General features: G+C 36.3%; 1 protein-coding gene across 1 annotated transcript; it reads left to right on the forward strand.

Moving 5' to 3' along the window:
* The first annotated feature begins 377 nt into the window (after nucleotides 1-377).
* LOC109039852 (E2F transcription factor 2) lies at nucleotides 378-18,915 on the forward strand. The gene is made up of 8 exons (XM_019055532.2): nucleotides 378-727; nucleotides 1,903-2,012; nucleotides 3,680-3,791; nucleotides 4,273-4,431; nucleotides 5,400-5,537; nucleotides 5,950-6,043; nucleotides 6,860-6,994; nucleotides 8,339-18,915. The coding sequence occupies exons 1-7, from the start codon at nucleotides 569-571 to the stop codon at nucleotides 6,985-6,987; spliced, it is 900 nt and encodes a 299-aa protein (XP_018911077.2). The 5' UTR covers nucleotides 378-568; the 3' UTR covers nucleotides 6,988-6,994; nucleotides 8,339-18,915.
* Nucleotides 18,916-19,379: the final 464 nt, after the last annotated feature.

The raw sequence follows: 19,379 nt of genomic DNA on the forward strand, positions 1-19,379 counted from the left end.
TCGAATGATAAAAGTAGATGAGGTAGTCGCAAGCCAAGTTGGCGCCTTAGGATTCGAACTTCCCGCGACCCGCGATTGATAACTAGTCGAGGCGGAATGTGAAATTGGCTTAGGAACGAAAACTGGAACATTTTTAATTTTCTACTAGTTTTCCACCCTATTCCTCTCCAGAAAGTTCCGCCTTAAATAATTCTTGCTCCCAGACTTTAATCATATTATCCACCAGTATTTTCTGCTGGTCACCTCTAACAGAAAATCATCAATTTCTCCCGATCGGAAGAATTATAAAACTTTCCCGGGGTGGTTCGCCGGCTCTCGGGAATTCGAGAGTGGAACGTTATCTTGCTGTGCATGTGTGATTGCTTTCGCAGGTATTTTTACACAACATTGAGAATGTGTGAGTGATTTGACTTCCCCGCTCTATCCGCGAATGTTTGCGTGTTTTCTTCGGGTTTGAAAACCATAAGTTGTACGTTGCGAGCATAAACTTACTAATAAGGAAGTGAAGTGGCGTTCAGAAATTCATGGTTTTTGTTAGTGATCATCGTATTCTAGAAACGTTCAAATCATGGCAGATGTCCAACCGAAACTTGGAGTACCCGAAGATATGTTGGAGTTAAAATTAGATCCTCAACAGAGCAGGTTCGAAAAATCCTTGGGCTTACTCACCACTCGTTTTGTCTCGTTACTTCAGTCAGCTCCCGATGGTATTTTACACCTTAAAGTGGTAAGTTTCTCATCTACAATTCTCCTTCCCGAATTTGCCTCTGGGGAGCCACTTGTTCCTATCGTAGCAAGTTCAGTCACTTGCCTCCAGCAGTCTCTTTTTAAGCAATGCCTCGCTCTAGTCACATGTCCAAATTTATGTAAATAAGTATCTATTCAATCTATTATTTGATGGCCCTTTCGAAAGGATTACATAGGCAATCTATCACCCAAAACATTAGATAGTTTATGTACGACGGAACTGATATTCTTGGACAACATGAATATTTCTCTGCAATGAAACATTTTTAGGTTAGAGCGATAGAAGTTCAATTTCTACAACAAACTTCATCATCTGATTAGCTCTCCTGTTTAACAGATATTACAGTTTATAACCACATGAGGTCATCATTTTTGAGAGGCAGTAAGGGGAGATAGTCTACGTGCCACTTAGTGATTAATGCGCTGTGTGGTCAGGTTTAAAAATGTAACCTTGCTTTTCGGCCATGTACTTTGCAATGGTAGATTATGACAGCGTTATTACTTAGTACATTAGGAATCAGCAACTGATGCATTCATAATCCATTGGATCACATCTAGACTGCGATTTGAATTATTATCATTGGAGGCGGACTCTCAGTTTTTGCACAGGGGACCTTGTGCATTGCGGCCTCAACTTAAAAAGCTTATTTTGAACATTTAAGTTTGTTAAGGGAAAAATAGTGGTACCAACATGTTCCTTAAGAAATTGTACTGTAGGGAAAGTATTCCAGTTGCAAATCCCCTACACATGAATCGCAAGCAAAACATGCACTTAGCATCTGTTGTCTTATGGCATTGTGTTGATGTGTTGGGATAAATTTTCTCATAGTGCAATGTCGGTGGTTCTTACCATCCCACGCTCCTTTTATATGTTTGAATCAGAATTGTTTCCCCTAAAAGTCAGCTCTATTTACTTAGTCACGGTAGGTGCTGTTGCCCTAGCTATCGGACCCTGATTCTAAGAAGTAGAAGGAAATAAGACATGGACAATGATCCAAGGCGTCTCTGTGATGCTCCATTTTTCTATCATACACTAGACAAATTCTTTTAGATCAGTAAATTTTCTGTGCACATCCAAAGAAGTGAGTATGAAAGGTGTCTCTTAAACAACACTTTTTCTATGGCTTAACTGTGTAAACAAATTTTTTCTTCCAGGCTGCAGATGCATTAGAAGTCAAACAAAAAAGAAGAATTTATGACATTACCAATGTGCTAGAGGGCATCGGGCTCATAGAGAAGAAAAATAAAAATATCATAAAATGGAAGTAAGTGCAAGAATATTACATACTTCAAGAAGTCGTTAAGATGAACATGAGAAAGGTGGCCCTAGGAAAAATGATCGAAAGAAAAAATTTCAGCCTTAAAATAAAGTGCTGGCATTTAAGGACTTTACTTTTTCTAACTTAATATTTCTCTTTCTATTTTTAAGGAAAGTTACTCTCAAACATCAGTTGGGTCCTTTGAAGAAATGAAATTCTTGAATAATGAACTCGATAGCCGAAGTAATTAACTATGAGAAATTAAATAAATAAAATGATCAAAAGAATTTACAACAACGCATCAAACCAATAGTTGAGGCAAGAAATTAAGCTCCACAGTACATGTTTTCACCAAAAAATTTTACGCAGAACGCATTAAACCTATTGCAAATTCCCAAAATTAATTCATAAATGAGAAATTTTTCCAGCACATGAATTGAATTTGGAAAGATGCAATGCATCCATTGTATTTTACGTAATAATTTTTCAATGAATCATACAGTGTGGGGCTCAATCAATCAGAATGGACCACTAGACAAGGTACGAATTTCAGCATTCTGATACATGTTTCTTCACCAAAATTTCACGTAGAATACTACGCGCACAATGAAAATTACCGAAATCAACTCCTTCCGAAGATATTTAATGATTCTTGGTGCGTGAATTGAAACCACCCGCTCGTGAAAACTCAATGCTCTACGTGATTCACATCGCGCGCTAAACGTTGTCATGAACGTCTCTGCGATAAAAAAAATCTGGCAACCTCAATCTTGACGCTTTAGCTCAGTTATAGCAAATTACTTATAGTTTGAAAAACACATGGTGGGGAATGAACAATGCTCGATTGAGAAGCTTGCTGAAACCGCTGTAGTGCGCGATTTGACTCACGTAGAGCTTTGAGTTTCTTGTGAGCGGGCAGTTCAAATTTATCGTAACCAATGTGAAATAAAAACGTTAATATCTCCGTTAGGCGTTGGTTTCAGTAATATTCGTTGCGCGAATCATGTTCTACATAAAATTCTGATTAAGAAACATGTATCTGAATGCTTCAATTCATACCTTGTCTAGTGTTCCATTGTAAGAAGTATGTCAGATATTTCGTTAAGGAGATTAACTCGCTAGATAGATTTGAAAATATCCTCGAACATATTAGGAAAAGATTATGAAATGGCTCTCAACTCTGATAATACATGTATGCAAACAGGAAGAAAAATGTATGATAAATTATCTGAAAACAGCTGCAAACCAATAAAGTTTCGACATTAATCTCGAATTTTTTTTTCTATTCAACATGCCCCTATTCAGCTATAAAATTCATGGATGAAGGCTGAGCCAGCCACTCAATGTTGTATGTATATTTGACACATTTGCATAGCCATTGTGCACTTTTATGAAATAAAGCATCATCTTATCTAATCTTCTACTCTTATCTTAATTTTCTATCCTGTCTGACAAGACATGGGGCTTTTGGCCTTTCGCCGTCTCAGAGAAATGCAATTTGTGATTATTTCTTAATGACTGACAGTTGAAGAGAGCCTATTTTAGGCATATGGGGAATGAACACTCCTGTCCGTTATTTACTGTAAAGTTAAAACTATTTTACTTAAAAGTTATTCAATTTTTTCACAAGTGTTGTTATAACATCTCATCGATTGTTGTTTCCTTGTTAACAGAGGATCAGCGCCAGGATGTAGCACAGGTGACACTCAAGAAAGGCTAAAGAGGTTAAAACAAGAACTCACTTTGCTCGAAAATTTGGAAGAAAATGTAGACAAACACATGCAGGTAAAGCTATTTTTTGCACTCCCAATAGAAAATTTTACAAGAAATGTAAACTTGATTGTTTCATTTCATGTGCTGATATCTCTGCAATTTTTACAGACTTTTTCCAAATTTGAACGTATCAAAAAATATAAATTTAAAAACATTGAAAAGATTACAAATGTATAAATAAATAATCACTATGTAGCCAGGTGACTTAGGTATATCTCTTGTGTTCAACAGTGAAAGAAATTAAGAAATAGGACACTCTGGTAGCCCTGCTAGTTATCAGAGAATTTGCCGTAATTCAGAGCTTCTTTGTCTCTGGTGACCTGCTGTTATTAACACTTTAATTCCCTTAGTCATGGAGGTTTTTTCCCTTTTGTTTCACTATCTTGTACCATTTTAATCCCGAAAAGCACTTCTTAAAAAATGATAAGTCCTTACAAGCTCTAATTTTTATCTCAATCATCAAGTCATTACTATCATTATTTGTTTATTGCAGTGGGTGCAGCAGAGTATAAAAAACGTTACGGAAGATGAAGTCAACAGCAGACTTGCATATGTCTGTCAAGAAGATGTTTGCCAAACTTTTGATGATGGTACCTTACTTGCCATTCAAGCTCCCAACGGTACCTCTCTTGAGGTACCAACTGCCCAACAGGTAATAGTAACTTGTCATTCTAAAATTATTTGCAGCCGCAGAAGTGGTGAAAGCCACAGGAATATTTTTATTGTTACCATCGTCTCTCAGATAATACAATAAGCAAGCAGAAATTAATGCTTCTGGCTTTGGAAAAAAAGAAGTCGATGAGATTTTCAAGAGTTAAAGAAAGTACAGAGATATGGCAATTGTGGATCAAAATAAACTGTGGTGGCTTGTTTTCTGCCAAATTCAAACACTTTGAGAACAGTAATCAGGGGTGGAGAAAACGTCCGACTACGGGCGGGAGGGGAGGGTGAGTGAAAATGTGGAAAAACCCCTAAAATGTAGACGGAGGGAAAATTTTGAAGAGTCATCAGTCGAAAGTCAACAAAAAACAAAAAAAAAGGTCATATTTTTTTAAATTGGCGGGACATTTTGTGGAAAACTGATGGAAAATAATGTGGAAGCTTGGAAAATTCTGCGCCCCTGATAGTAATATGAAGAATCATCAAAAATTCGTAGGGTTTGTAAAAGTCTTCCTCACCGGTGTCTGCAGATTCCCTCATAATAAGTAGTTTTACAAATTGAAAATGTAGAAAGTTGTATTCGGAATTTTGTAAAATCTGTTAAAAACTGCTGATTTTTTTTTTTTTTTTTTAAACTTGTATCAGCCCAGTTTGCTGTATTAAGAGACCCTTATTCCAAGTCCATCTTTACAATTTTTTGTTAGAGAAGTGTGAATTCACCCTTAAATATCTGTTGACTTAAAATAGCTGTAAGCGCTTAGTCTAGTCGATGCAAGACGTCTCTCAACCCAGGCTTTATTTCTGTGATCTTACCTCGCTTTTCCATGTACAGATAAGCGTTAAATAGAAGAATAGTCAAAAATTCTAAAGCAATAGATTGGTGATAATGCCAGGTAGTGAAAAACAGGTGATCTACCAAAGTGAATGCGTTTCGAAGAGGGTCATGATTTTGTTTTTCAGAAAGGAGCAGACGGAAAGAAAGAACATCAAATCCATTTAAAGTCTTCAACTGGCGAACCAATCAACGTTTTGCTCGTTAGTGAAGGACTTGAGGAAGCCACAACTGTACATCACACAGAATCTCCAGAATCCAGCAAGGTTTGTAGATTTTTCTGCTCAATGATTTGGCTGCTTTGCCTCGTAAAGGTCTATCAATGTTATGCCCATATAATGCCATTGAGAGGTATATTTTGGTCAAATTCAGTCATTTTTGTTTTTGTTTTCTCCCTCTATTGTATGAAAAGTGCTCTCAGAGCTACAGTCTTGCTCTAAAAGACTGCAGTCATGCAATGCTGACAATGTCTAATATGATATAGAATTGTCAAGTGAAGCACTATTTTTTCAATCAACTGAAGTGCCAGTAAATGAATCCTCAAAAGCAAGAAAATATCAAATTCTGTGTCTCACATTTCACTTGATTTTTAAGTTCGAGGCACTTTGAAAATTCAAGGAATCATCTTGAAAATGTGTCGGTATGAGTTTCATCTTCATCGGTTTTATTTCTTTACAGGATGCTCAGAACAAGGATAGGAGTAGTTCCAGCAAAAAAATGAAACTGGATTCCAACTTGCCTGAGGAAACCTCAGATTCTGCTGTAGATTCCTGTAAGTATTCCGCCTTTCAGTTTGAACACTCAAATGGTTGTCTGGTTTGGTAAATTTTAAGATGTGAAAGTAGGAAAGGGTAACTTTTCAGTTTTTTACATTTTGACGGTCCTTAGGAAAAAGCTCAAATTCGTGAAACCATTTGTCTCTCTGATTTCTGATTAAAAAACATTTAGAGTGTGTATTGTCAGTAGGAACCGGAGAATATCAGGAAGTTTGATTTTATCAGGAAAAGCCAGGACAATATGAGGAAAATCGGTCATTGGTCAGGAAATTTCGAGTGCATCAGGCGTTTTTTAACTACATGCCGTATAGAACCTGCAAAAGTGAAACATTTGATTCACTTCATTAAATATGTTTGTTCGTAAAATCAAACGAGTGTCAATTAATTAATGCCAGATATCAGGAAATTTCTTGTGAAGTATCAGGGAAATCCATAACGAAATTTCAGTAGACACCCTGACACGTTACTGTCTGAAGAAAAGGAACATTATGTCTCAAAGACTTCAAATTTAGTATCTGACAAAGGAGTGTTCTATGAAAATGTTGGACCAAAAATGTCAAATTAAATCAGAGTTGTCGCAGATGGAAGTGTGGAGTTTGAAGTACTAATCCACCATACTTATGGCATAGAAATGCTGGATTAGAATGCAAAAAGTCTAAAATTACGAAGATCCCACCGATACAATATACTAAGGTGCTGCAATGAGCTCCATGTTTTTCCTCACGCTGTAGTTTTTTTGTCAGCTTATTTTTAAGGGAATTTTATTATATATGGGCGCAGTTTTAATTTATGTTTTCCTTTCTTTGTTGCAGGCTTGGGTTCTCTCGTGCGATTTAGTCCTCCCCCTGGAGATAAAGATTATTATTTCAATTTGCTAGAATCGGAAGGATTGTGTGATCTATTTGATATTCCAGTCAAAGCAAAAGCAAAGTCAAAATGAGTTAAATGTACGTTTACAGTTATTTATGTCCTTCTTTTTGAAAATTAATTAATGTATTCATCACTTATTTTTAGACTCGAAAAATCATCAACCACAACACTTTATCCAGATATGAGGACTTATATGTACAATAGCGGATGTCAAGTTTTCACCTTGTGAGAAAATCGTGTTCGAAGTTTTCGAAGTTTTGCACTTTGTCGTGCAGAACCTAGAGGATTCTTATGAAGCTTTTCATGAAGAGCAACTCTTCCTGTAAAAAACACGCGTTTTACAATTTATGTAAGTGAAAAATGGAAGGAGTAACAGCGATTTGAAAAAAAATGTGACATCCGCTTTTTTTTACTGAGAACATTTTTTTATGCATGAAACAATGTCTTCAGGAGGATTAAGGCTGGTGAAACGAATGAAGTGAACCAAAAGTATGTCAATGCTGAGTCATTTTATCGAATTGAACAAAAAACTAAACCTTTTGTAACTGCCACAACAAAAATGAGGAACAAAATATAAAATCAGTTAAAAAATCAACAATTCTGGCGAGACGGACCCGATACGTATCATTTGAGTGTTAGCTGCAGCCCATGGCTGATACGTGAGCAGTTATCGCAAGTGCTTTCGAATTTCTACAGTGTCCTTCCGCACCGGCTGGGGAGAACAGTGGATTCTCATATCTTCTGTTTTTACTAATAACATGGATTTCAGTTCATATCTCGCCGAAAAATTGCGCTGGAAGTCTGAAACTTTGCACAGGTATTCTTGAGGGCTCCAGAATCCGAAAAAATTGTTTTCCCTAAAAATGGCAGATGTCAGAGACCGCTATTGTTACATATAAGTCCTCATATGCAAACTTTTCTGGAATTATTTCAATAAACCTGTGTGTAATCAGAGGTTAACCTCTTTTAAGCTCCATTAAACAGTGTATGGCAAGATATTGTTATTTGTGTATTAGCGGAGTGCTAAGCGTAGTCTTAGAGGATGCAGCAAAGGCTAAATCTTATTTGGATCCAAAATTGTCCTGATTTTTTATCCAATTTAATGACTTTTATAAGGCAAATGTGGCCTCTCTTCAAAATCTGACCATCCAAAAGGAATCAGGAAAATTTGGAAATCAGGAATCAAAGTCCATCAAATTGGATCCTTATACAGGGCAGAAATTGAAGCATCATGATAAACATTTCCTCATCAAAAATTCTTGCAAAACACTTTAAAAATATTGAAGGTTTCCAAAATCAGCTATTAAATGAAAAAATTAGCTTGTTGCTAACGCTGCAGTGGTTCATTCTTCTTTGGTCTGATTTCTTATGCTGACGAATCAAACTTGTTTCACTAACTGTATGGTTATTTTTTTTTCTAGGTGATTCTTCAGCAAGCCAGTGATTCAGATATTAAGTTTGCAATGAGACGGAATTCCACGGGTTTGCTGAGCTGGTGAATGATCTCAGAATTTACCCGAGCAGTTTTCTGTGTTATCGACCCTTCTCCTGATTTTTATTACTGGAAGACTCTCTCATTTAGAGGTCATTACGTCTGTTAAAAATAGGTTAGGAATACATCCTTTACTTCTCTTGGTTTTTGATAAATTTGAAAAACCTGTAAATTTGTAAATTACTCATTTGCCTGGATGCGTTGTTCAGAATCTTCGGTATTATCTGAGTGAGGACTGTGCAGAAAAATCCTCTCTCAGGTGATAAAAACATCAGTTTACTTTATTTTATGAATTATTTTTAAATTACCATCTTGCCTAAACAAATGTAGCAATTTATTCCCTGGAATTGAGACCTAGCTTGTAATCAGCGTTGCTAGGCGGATAGGATTTCTGCACCATATGTGAATCAAGCTCGGTCTTGTTACAGATGTGTGGGAAATACAAATTTCTGTGTTCGTCCCATATATTTGGCAACACTGCCTCTAACTGGCTCTGAATCAGATGTTTTCTGCAATAATTTCTAAAAGCTGAGGAAATACTCAGGAGGTAACAGAATACAGAATTGGTCAAGGGAACTGGGGAAAGTACCACGGAAGTTCCAAGTTCACCCAATGAAAAGCAAATTTGTCGGTATTTTGGTCGGTGACTTGAGAAAGAGATGAAGCATAACTATGGTGAAACTCCCAAACCACGTGTCTTGGTTTGCGATGTAGCAGACCTCCTGTCACATTTCATTTTTCAAATGAAGAACTATTCATTGTCACTTCTTTCTTTGATTTTTCTCCGCTGAGGAAGAAAACGTCTGATAAAAGTTCAAGAAATGGCGTTGATTTGTTCTTCTTCACAGAAATAATATGGAAGGGGAGATTTTTAAACACCATAAACGAGATACGTCATTTAGGAGCCTTTTATTGGTAAGGAATTAGCAAGAAGGACAAGCTCTGCTTTAAATAAGACAGTGTCCTTCTCAAAAAAAAAGTATCCTCAGGAATTATGCAGGTTTTTTCTAAAATTGAATCTCTTAGTTCGACAGAGACCTATCTCAAAAAAATGTTGTCAGGATAAAAACAGAGTAACAGCCACAAATATAGTGCTTCTACGCAAAAAATGAACATTGTAAAAATTCCGAGTTGGATCCTCTTCGAATGGAGAGATTCAATTGAATCGATTTAGGAACACAGGGAATTTTTCGTTTCAAATGTCTCTGAGGTCCTGTATAAAAACTTCCAAGTTTTTCCTCATTGCGAAGTTAAAGAGGTAGGGTTCATGATGCCAAAATTCGTGAGGAACCTCGAATACTAGGAAATTATAATGGAGACACTTTGAAGTCACTGAATTGTTTGTTTCTTACTATTCTAGAGATCATTCTTTTTCCGCTTTTGTAACGGAGACTGCTGAAGTATCAAACAGCATTGTCTGCACATCTTACATTGCCCCGTTTTGAACATAGATGTAGCAGAAAAGAAAGGTATAGGAAGGAAAAATTTAATCCATGAGATTAGACCAGGCCCTTTTGAACGCCAGAGAATTTCTTCATCAGTCTCAGAGTATCCCTAAAAATTTCTTCCAAAACCCTTGATTCTGGGTTTTCAAAAGCTGTCAACAACCCTACCCAACGGCTGTAAATTACAAAAAAATTCCAAATTTTGAGGCAAATCCTCAAAATTTTAAGAAGAATACTAAAGCTTTTTTCTAACTTTCTTAGCTTTTCCAAAGGCGACCCATTTCTCAGGACGTTGTGATTTTGTCATCCTTAATGTTAAAGAGCCATGCACAAAGTGGCCCATTTTTGGGCCCTCGAAATTGGGGTCGAAGTGAGGTTTTTTTTCATCCTTAGGGTGACCCTTTACACATACTAAAATTTCAGATTGAGTATACGCACCGTTTTCGAGTTATGGGGGGGCAAAGTCCCCGATTTTCACCCATTTTTGCAGGTGTTTTAATGTCGAACTCCGGCTGTTACGAGGTGCCAGATCTAGATATTGAAGCGCGGTTTGCGGTGATTTGTTCAGCTATTCCTGTGGTATTTTTCCACATCTTTCACAAAGCCCCAAACGGTTTTTCGGGGGGCTTTATTCATACTATCATGACCGTAAGCGCATCTTACTGACTTTACTTTGTTCTCTTCTCTCCGCGCCGCGGTCACGATGGTATTTTCTGTTAAGGATTTTTCTTCTTCTTCTTCACATTTTACCCATTTTCATGTCCTCTCCCTCTTTTCCCCTTTTTTACCCCCTCCCCTGCAATCCAAACACTTCCTCTCAAGTACTTCTTCCTGTAAGGCAGATATGACGGGGTCATATGTGGGGGATTATTTTTCTTTCTTTACAATTGATGAACTTTGACCCAACTTACTTCTCCCTAACAGGGCCCTCCTTACCCCTGTATTCCCCCCCCCCTGCCCGCTCCACTTTACTTGAAGTATTTTGCTCCCTCCACAGCAGAAATGAGGATGTTTCCTGTGAAGAATTATTTCTTATTCATATTTTTCACGTTTCTCTTTCCACTTCTATGTTTGATTTATCATTTCCTAGGTACATTCTCTTCCACTTTCTCCTCACGTGACCATATTACTCCCACAAAAAAGTAGTAAAAAGTAGAAGAAAAGTGAAAAGTAAGTTCATCAATTGTTCAATAAAAGTTCGTCAATTGTAAAGAAAGAAAAATAATCCCCCACATATGACCCCGTCATATCTGCCTTACAGGAAGAAGTACTTGAGAGGAAGTGTTTGGATTGCGGGGGAGGGGGTAAAAAGGGGAAAAGAGGGAGAGGACATGAAAATGGGTAAAATGTGAAGAAGAAGAAGAAAAATCCTTAACAGAAAATACCATCGTGACCGCGGCGCGGAGAGAAGAGAACAAAGTAAAGTCAGTAAGATGCGCTTACGGTCATGATAGTATGAATAAAGCCCCCCGAAAAACCGTTTGGGGCTTTGTGAAAGATGTGGAAAAATACCACAGGAATAGCTGAACAAATCACCGCAAACCGCGCTTCAATATCTAGATCTGGCACCTCGTAACAGCCGGAGTTCGACATTAAAACACCTGCAAAAATGGGTGAAAATCGGGGACTTTGCCCCCCCATAACTCGAAAACGGTGCGTATACTCAATCTGAAATTTTAGTATGTGTAAAGGGTCACCCTAAGGATGAAAAAAAACCTCACTTCGACCCCAATTTCGAGGGCCCAAAAATGGGCCGTTTTTGGCCCTTTTTGTGCATGGCTCTTTAATCAGAGGAAGAAAATTAATTTTCCAAAATATTCTAACAAAATTTTGATTTGGATTGCAAAATTCTTCTTTCTGAAGTGCGTTTTAATACCGCAGGCAAAATCACTCAATCATCAGTCACACCTAAATATGTTAGCGCTTTGTGTTATTTCAAGAAAAAACCAGTTTGTTGGTGAACTCTTATCCAAAATTTTAAACTCTCATTAGCCCCTGTAAATACTTTCAAAAGAGAGTGATGGAAGGAACAGACATTGCATTCCGACTCAATTTTATCCTCAACTCTAGAATGTTGCCCCCTGAGTGATACAACAAGCCTTAAAAAATTATTCTTTTTGGACTGATCATGATAGCATAAATTATTTACTTTTTTCTAAGATTTCTTTTTAGGTTATCAGAATTGTTTGCAAAAAAACAATCATTTTTTATTTTTTTTATTAATTTTTTGTCTTCTGTAAGCAATTGTATAAGGACTTATTTTTGAGTGTGTAGGGTAAAAACGACCTTGGTTCCTGGAAGTGTTTGCAGCAGTGACTTTTGATGTTAGGTCGAAAAATTGGATTTTGAGTACACGACAGACTAAGCACCTGAGTGTCCTGAAAAATAAGTTTAGAGCGGTTAATCATATGTATTTGCTTGTAGAATGCATGCTGAGATAAGATGCAGGCCAATTTGGACTTGTAAAATCGGCACTTAAAATGCAACCCAAACACGTTAAGTTGTTCATTTTAGTGTCGAGGGAAACTTAGCATCGCATTTGATAATTTTGCGCCTTGAGCATAATAGATTAGAATTTATTACAGCTTTTTCTGTGAGCTACCTTTGTGAGTTGCAAATGGAACACCACCATAAGCCCAGTTTGATTTGACTTTTTTGTCCTAAAAGGTCTGTAAAACATTCCTGTATACTCTTGTATCCGTAACTCGAATTTGAGTTGCGTTTTGAGGCCCGTTTTCCCCCTGACAGTTACCTACATATTGTCATTTTTCATTACTCTGCTTTGAAACATTAACAAGTAACAATTATAAGTAATTATGAAAAGAAGATACAGTGAATGTCTGTTCCAATGAAACTGGTCATTTCAAGTTTTCACAGAGTCATTTTGTCGCTCAAGGGCATATCTACAGTTCACAAATGAAAGCAGAGTTGTGTCTTTACCAGCAAGGGTTATTACTTCTAAGGTTGCAGTGAGAGAGATGTAAAAGTATAGGATGAGTCTGTAAGAAGCCGTGTCTCTACTGTAGCTTCATAAAAGTTTTGAAGTGCAGATATCAGTCAAGTTGGAAGGGAAAATTTCGTTCTTCGAAGAGAGTTTTTTAACCTCAGCTTCGTCTAGAAAGTGGATTCTGACAATATTGAGACAGCGTATTCTTTTATAACAAGGCTTTTTCAACTTTGTAAAGTCATAAAATATCCCCGATCTCTTTTCATCTTTATTTGTGGTGCAAAAATTAGTTTCTCAAATTGGTACCGATTCATTTGTACTCAGTGTTCCTCCCTCCCTGAGTGCCATGCGCCTCAAAATCAAACTTCGGTGCATATAAATAGGGGGGGGGGGGAGTTGGGCTATCCTTGTGCCTGAGAAAGTTGACAATTTTTTAAACTTGCAATGCAGCAGTAGCGTGACGCGTATCCTATAAGTTACCTGTGCTCATAAATAATTGTAAATGGCTTATACTATTTGAACTTGTGGGCCAAAGTGGCTCCTAATATTTAAGAGGAAAAGCAGAACACGGTTTGCTCTTTTTGATCTCATCATTGAAGCTTAGTTTAGAATTCACACTCCTTTCATGTTCTCAACAACTCAGGCTCCCAATTTAATGAGCATGAAATCTGGCTATCTAGGGAAAAAAAGATCATCGTCTATGGAAGCAAAATTTTCAACTGAGTACTTTTATTGATATGGGTTGAACACTTCGTTTGAGATGCCGATCTTTGGAATTTCTCACCCTAATCACAACAGATCTGAATTGTAAATTCATAGTTTTTTTTTCCAAAACTTTGTTTTTGGCCTGAAAACTTCAAGGAGCTACAACTCTGGTTTAATTAGACACATGTTTCCTCACATTGGTAGCACACTATTATGTTGTGGTATCGACAACTAAATCGTGAGTGTTTGTGGATAAAGGTCCCTCTTCCTGTAGGCACTCATGAATCTGGCCAATTTTTTATTTTAAATGTTTCCTAATTTTTTAGTCTGATCTTGTTTGGTTGAAAGTAAGGAGTACCAAGTTGAACTAATGGATTGATAAATCAAAGATCTGGCGAAGGGGCCATTCATAAAATACGAAACGCTGAAAATCCGATTTTTTTTCCTACACTAGCACCCGCAACACAGTTTTACACCCCCGAACCAAAAATAGGTAACGCTTCATTTGACACCCCTTTTTCCTAACTTACTGCTTTAAATTTACCAACTTACAACGATGTTTCATAAATTTTGGAAAAATTTGTTCTTTGTCCCTACTCTAATGTTTCATCAAGCAGGCTCAGACCCCTCACTCTCTCTTTAAATTGTTACGCACTTTATTTACAGGCCCTGAATTAATTAATAATTCATAACTAAATATTCTAAATATTACTGTGTGATGGTATGACAAAGTTTTTACCTATTCTACCTACATTTAACCTAATTCAGGAGAACATGTCGTCACCTTCCCGGCAAAGTATCACAAGCGCCACTTTGCCAACTTTTCAAGAGACACAAAAAACTGAATTGCGACCGTAAAAGACGGATGTTTGGCTTGAAACTTGAAATATAGATCCAGCACACCTCCCTGCTTCGAATTTTAATAAAATTTCTTTAAAAAAACGGGTTTTTCTTTGAAAATTGGCGCTTGTGATATCGGCTTCTCGGGGCACTCTGAGAATCTATTGGCGCTTGTGATACGAAAGCCCATCAAATTTAACGGAGTTTTTTCCATATTTCTTCATTTTTAATCTAAAAAAAAATATTATTTTCGTATGTAAATGCATCTTATTAATTCAAAACTACCCATAACTCAACTTTAATAAAAATAGCGCTTGTGATACTTCGGCCGAAAAGTGACGAATCGCTCCAAGTCATTCCAAAAGTTGTTGATACTAATATCGAAAATCAATCTCAAAGATGAGCGATTATTCCCAACTTGGCGCTTGTGATACTTTTCTCTTACATGGCGCTTGTGATACGAAAGTTCGTCAACTTCAATGGAGTATTTTAAATATTTATTTATATTTAGTCTAAAAAAAATATTATATTCGAAATAACGAGATGTAATTACATGCGAAAATAATTTAGTTTCAAGTCATTCCGAAGACTGCCGTGACAAAAATTGTAAAACAATCAGAAAGGTAGGCGGTTGCCGAACTTGGCGCTTGTGATACTTTTCTCCCAAATGGCGCTTGTGATACGAAAGTACATCAACTTTAATCGACTTTTATTCATATTTCTACATATTTGTTGTAAAAAAAATGATTATTTTCGTATGTAAATGCATCTTGTTATTTCGGAACTATTCATAACTCAATTTCGGTAAAAATGGCGCTTGTGATACTTTGCCGGGAAGGTGACGATGTCAAGACCAGACTATTAACTCTGTACGTCCGCTTTGAAAGTTCTAAGACTCAACTTTTGAAAAGTTTGATTTCCTTTCATTAATTTCCTCCGCCACGAAAGTTTAGAAATAGCTTTGAGATATTCTTAACCCACGAGCTGTTTTATAATAATTGCTAAATTCTGTCGGATTAATAATTATACATTTTGGTTGATTAGTATTTTAAAGTTTATAAGTGAATATTGTTTGTATCTTTAACACAGCCTGATCAGGGATGAAATAAATTATTTTGAAATGACTGTGTATGCACAATGCCTATGAGAATGTTTGTCCTCAAATTCATTATTTTATATTTGATACTTCGATACTAAGTTGCCTTAAATTCAACCATGAAGGTTTATGAAAGTATTCCAATTAATCACAATAATATGAGGAAAAATTTAGTTTTAAGTCTGTCAATAATGTTAGATAAACAGTAGGTTGTGGTCTCAAAGTAAATTCAATATGCAGTCACCGAAATGTGGCTCCACAACAAGGAATCTGGATTTTTATAACTGTTAGATTTCATTATATAGGAAAAAAGCTTCTGAGTCTAGGTATGGTATCTGTGAATATTTTATGAGTTTCAGAATTGAATGTTTTGTTATCTTCTTATTTGAACTTATTCTTGTAGGATTTACTGATCAATAGAAATTACTTTGCAAAACTAGAGATTTCTGAATGGGTCAGTTGTGCTGGTCACAGAATCGTGTTTTGATGCTTTATTCTTGCATATCAACTAAAAATAATAAGATCTGTCCAAACAGCAACTTTTTACGTTGAATATTAACCGAGATATTGGGCTTTGAAAAACTCAATTTATGACGTCATCCACTGCGGTAGTTAATACCATGTTATGCACTACCACGGTGGATAATGTCTAAAACCTGGATTTTCAAAGGACGATATCTCAGTTAATATTCAATGTAGAAAGTTGCTGATTGGACAGATCTTCTTATTTTTAGCTAATCTACAAGAATCAAGCATCAAAACACGATTCTGTTACCAGTGCAACTGGCCCAGTTTGAGGGCCATTTGTATCATGATTCAGAACTTATTCCAAGATTATGTTTCGTATACATGTAAGTGCCTAGTCTTGTAGTTTTTTACATTGTGAATAATGTGACCATTCATCCATGGGAAGAAGGGTTTTAGTGCCAAGAAACTTAAATTCAGTGGTTTTGCACCAAGCAAAGCGTTTTTCAAACATTTTACCACAAGAACCGCATAAAAATTGTAAACCATAAAAGAATAGTGACAGCTTCAAGACAGCTGTTGAAAAACATGGTGTTGAAAAGCTATCAAAAGTTACAATCTACCGTACTCAGAAAGCAAGATGGTTAGATTGAGATGCAATTTTACCTTCTTATTTGACTTAATCTGCCGTGCTTAGAAAGCAAGATGGTTGGATGAAGATGCAATTTTACCTTCTCATTTGACTTAGAAGTGAACTAAAGAGATGCAATTTATTTTTGCGTAGATCATGCAGAGCAGATTCTGTTGGAAACTCTGCCCTCCTAAAACTTTCTTTCCATTACACTTAGGTCTCCTTTCCCCTGGAGAGTCAAACATACATATGCACACACATATGCTGTGTATGTACCTTGCATCTTTTATTGTTGCTTTTCATGGAAATACCTCTGGAGAACTTCATAGTGTACAACAGAGCGCTATTTTTTATGGTATAAAAGTCGTTTTGCTGCATATTAATTTGGCAGTCTTCATACTTTAAATATGATAAAATGCATGTAAATGTGCATCAAGATAGAGACAAATTATCTAGATGTTGCTGGGTGTAAAGCCATGAATTAATGTTACCGAAATCTCTAACAATGTTACCACTTAGGATATTAATTTGATGTTGCAAACATTTATGTGCCCTAATTTGTCCGTTTATTTGAAGATGCACAGCTAATTTCTAGGATTTCTTTGATTGTTATCTCTTTCCTTTTGATTGAAAGCAAAAACCAATGTAATCTTGTATCCTCATTCTCATTTAGACCTGATTTTTGTCTCCTGACTGACTGAAGCTTAGAAAAGTGATTCCATAATATTGTTCAAGAAATAGTGTGATCTAAGCATAACCTAAAAAATCATGGAGAAAAAAAATTCAATTTTTTTCACTTTCAGTAAAAAGGCGAGTCCTAAATTTTCCAACTCGTGCCTCTATTTTGTCTTGAAGCATTTTATTGATTTCTTAAAAAAGATCAATCAGCTGTAGAGGTGTCTTTATTAGTTTTGGTAAGCTGTTTAAGTGGCCCTTGTCAGGAAGCAGTTATGATGAAAAGACCCTCACTGATTGCTATCAAAGTTCTTACAGCTAAATTTAGGTAGCCAACTATTTCTGATAGAAACCCCTAAAAGAAAGTTAATTTGTATTTAGAAACAGATGTAGTGATAGTTCACAGACAAGGGTTTGCTTGCACACCCCTTTCGGCAAGGGTTGGAATATCCCTCAACAGTTTCCCATTTTCCACCTCAGAGAGGTGACATATCATCAGTAAGTTACATCACTCTGAAGGTATTTCTTCTCATATGTCAAAAACTAGAAGTTCAAAAATCAGTAGATATGAAAAACTCTCAGATCCCAAAAATGAGGTTTGTCTGCCCCTGAGATTTTCAGACCAATTTCAGCCCCCATTTTCACCCTCCTGAACCACACTTTGACTTTCTGGTAAGCGTACCCATTCACTTTCTATCGATCAATAAATTGCTGGAATCAGGAGTAATTTTGTATTTTTTTGAGAAATAAAGTACAAGTTTATACAAAAATACCAAGTCAAGACTCTATAAGAACAAACATGAAAACTATATTCGACTTGGCAATTCATATTGATGGTGAAACTTTTAGGAATGTTCCAAAATTCATCTCGATTTCAGCCCAATCGATAGCAAACAAAATGGTAGTTCCTTTTAGGATTCTATCCTCAGAATTTACCATGCATTGCAAATCGAGCTCAGAAGTGACTTTAATATCTTCAAGAATTTTAAAGAATTGTTTTTGTGTTCACTTTATGCAATATTTGTGTCAGCATGACAAACAGCAGCGTGTGTCTACTTTAGATACACAATCATCCAGAATCAATACTCGATATTCCTCAACGCTCTAGCACTATGTACAATTTTTAAAACATGCGTTTTTGTAAGCCAGGAAAAGGATTACCAACTTCTCTCCTTCAAGTGTTTTCTTCCATAAAATTTACAGCCTGTATTAGTCTAATTTTCCAATAATTGTTCCATGCTCTTTTCCTATTCTTCTCTCTTTGTAAAACACCTCTCTCCATTACAAATGTGAAAAAAATTTCAGTGCAAATTTCCCTCTTTCTTTTTCATAAAAATCTGCTGTAAAAACTTGGTCCTCGGTAATGCTGCGGTAATTTTTAGCTACTGATGCAACTGTGACCTACTTATAAGATGATTTTTCTTTGTTGCTCAGAGTAAAGCCATATTTTACTCTGCGAATATTTTAGAGATCTACTCTCCATTTAACTTCCAATGTTTTTAAATCACATATGCTCAACTAGTACGGAACTATCAGGAAGTATTAAATTATTTTTTGTACATAAGAAAAATTTTTTTGTATTTATTCCTTAAGGAAGGTCATAAATTGTTCCCTTTTTTACCAATTATGTTTATCAGGATCCATGATTTTTGTATCAAACGATGAAATTTTCATTTGTAAATAAATGCCAAAATAAGTGAAATGTTTATCTCATTACTGCCTGCTTGGACAAAAAATTGTAGGGTACCTCTGTTTGACATGAATTGACCACAAAATGAACACATGTGCGTAATGGACTATCTATGGATTGTACCTCGCTTAAAGGAGCTCTCTTCCATGCTATGTAGAATTGCGATTTATTATATTTGTTTCGGTAAAATTTTCAAAAAACGTGATAGTGCCACTGGTTTCTATTAACACAAACTTTTAGACTCACAGAAGCTCAAAGTTGATGCTGTCTTGGAGGAAGTTCTGGCCTTGCGAGAGAGCCATCCTCTTAATCCAATTCGACTCTCCATGCATAGATAGAGAGCGAGAAAATGAGCAGGGTTGCCTAGCTGCAGCCAAAAATTTACTGTTTTGACCTTTGGGTGCCCTTGCACAAAGCGGCAATTCTGCTAATGAATTCACTCTGGAGCTGTATAAGGATATTTTAATTGAATGAAT

The sequence above is a fragment of the Bemisia tabaci genome, chromosome 5, assembly GCF_918797505.1.
Source record: "Bemisia tabaci chromosome 5, PGI_BMITA_v3".
Classification (NCBI taxonomy): domain Eukaryota; kingdom Metazoa; phylum Arthropoda; class Insecta; order Hemiptera; family Aleyrodidae; genus Bemisia; species Bemisia tabaci.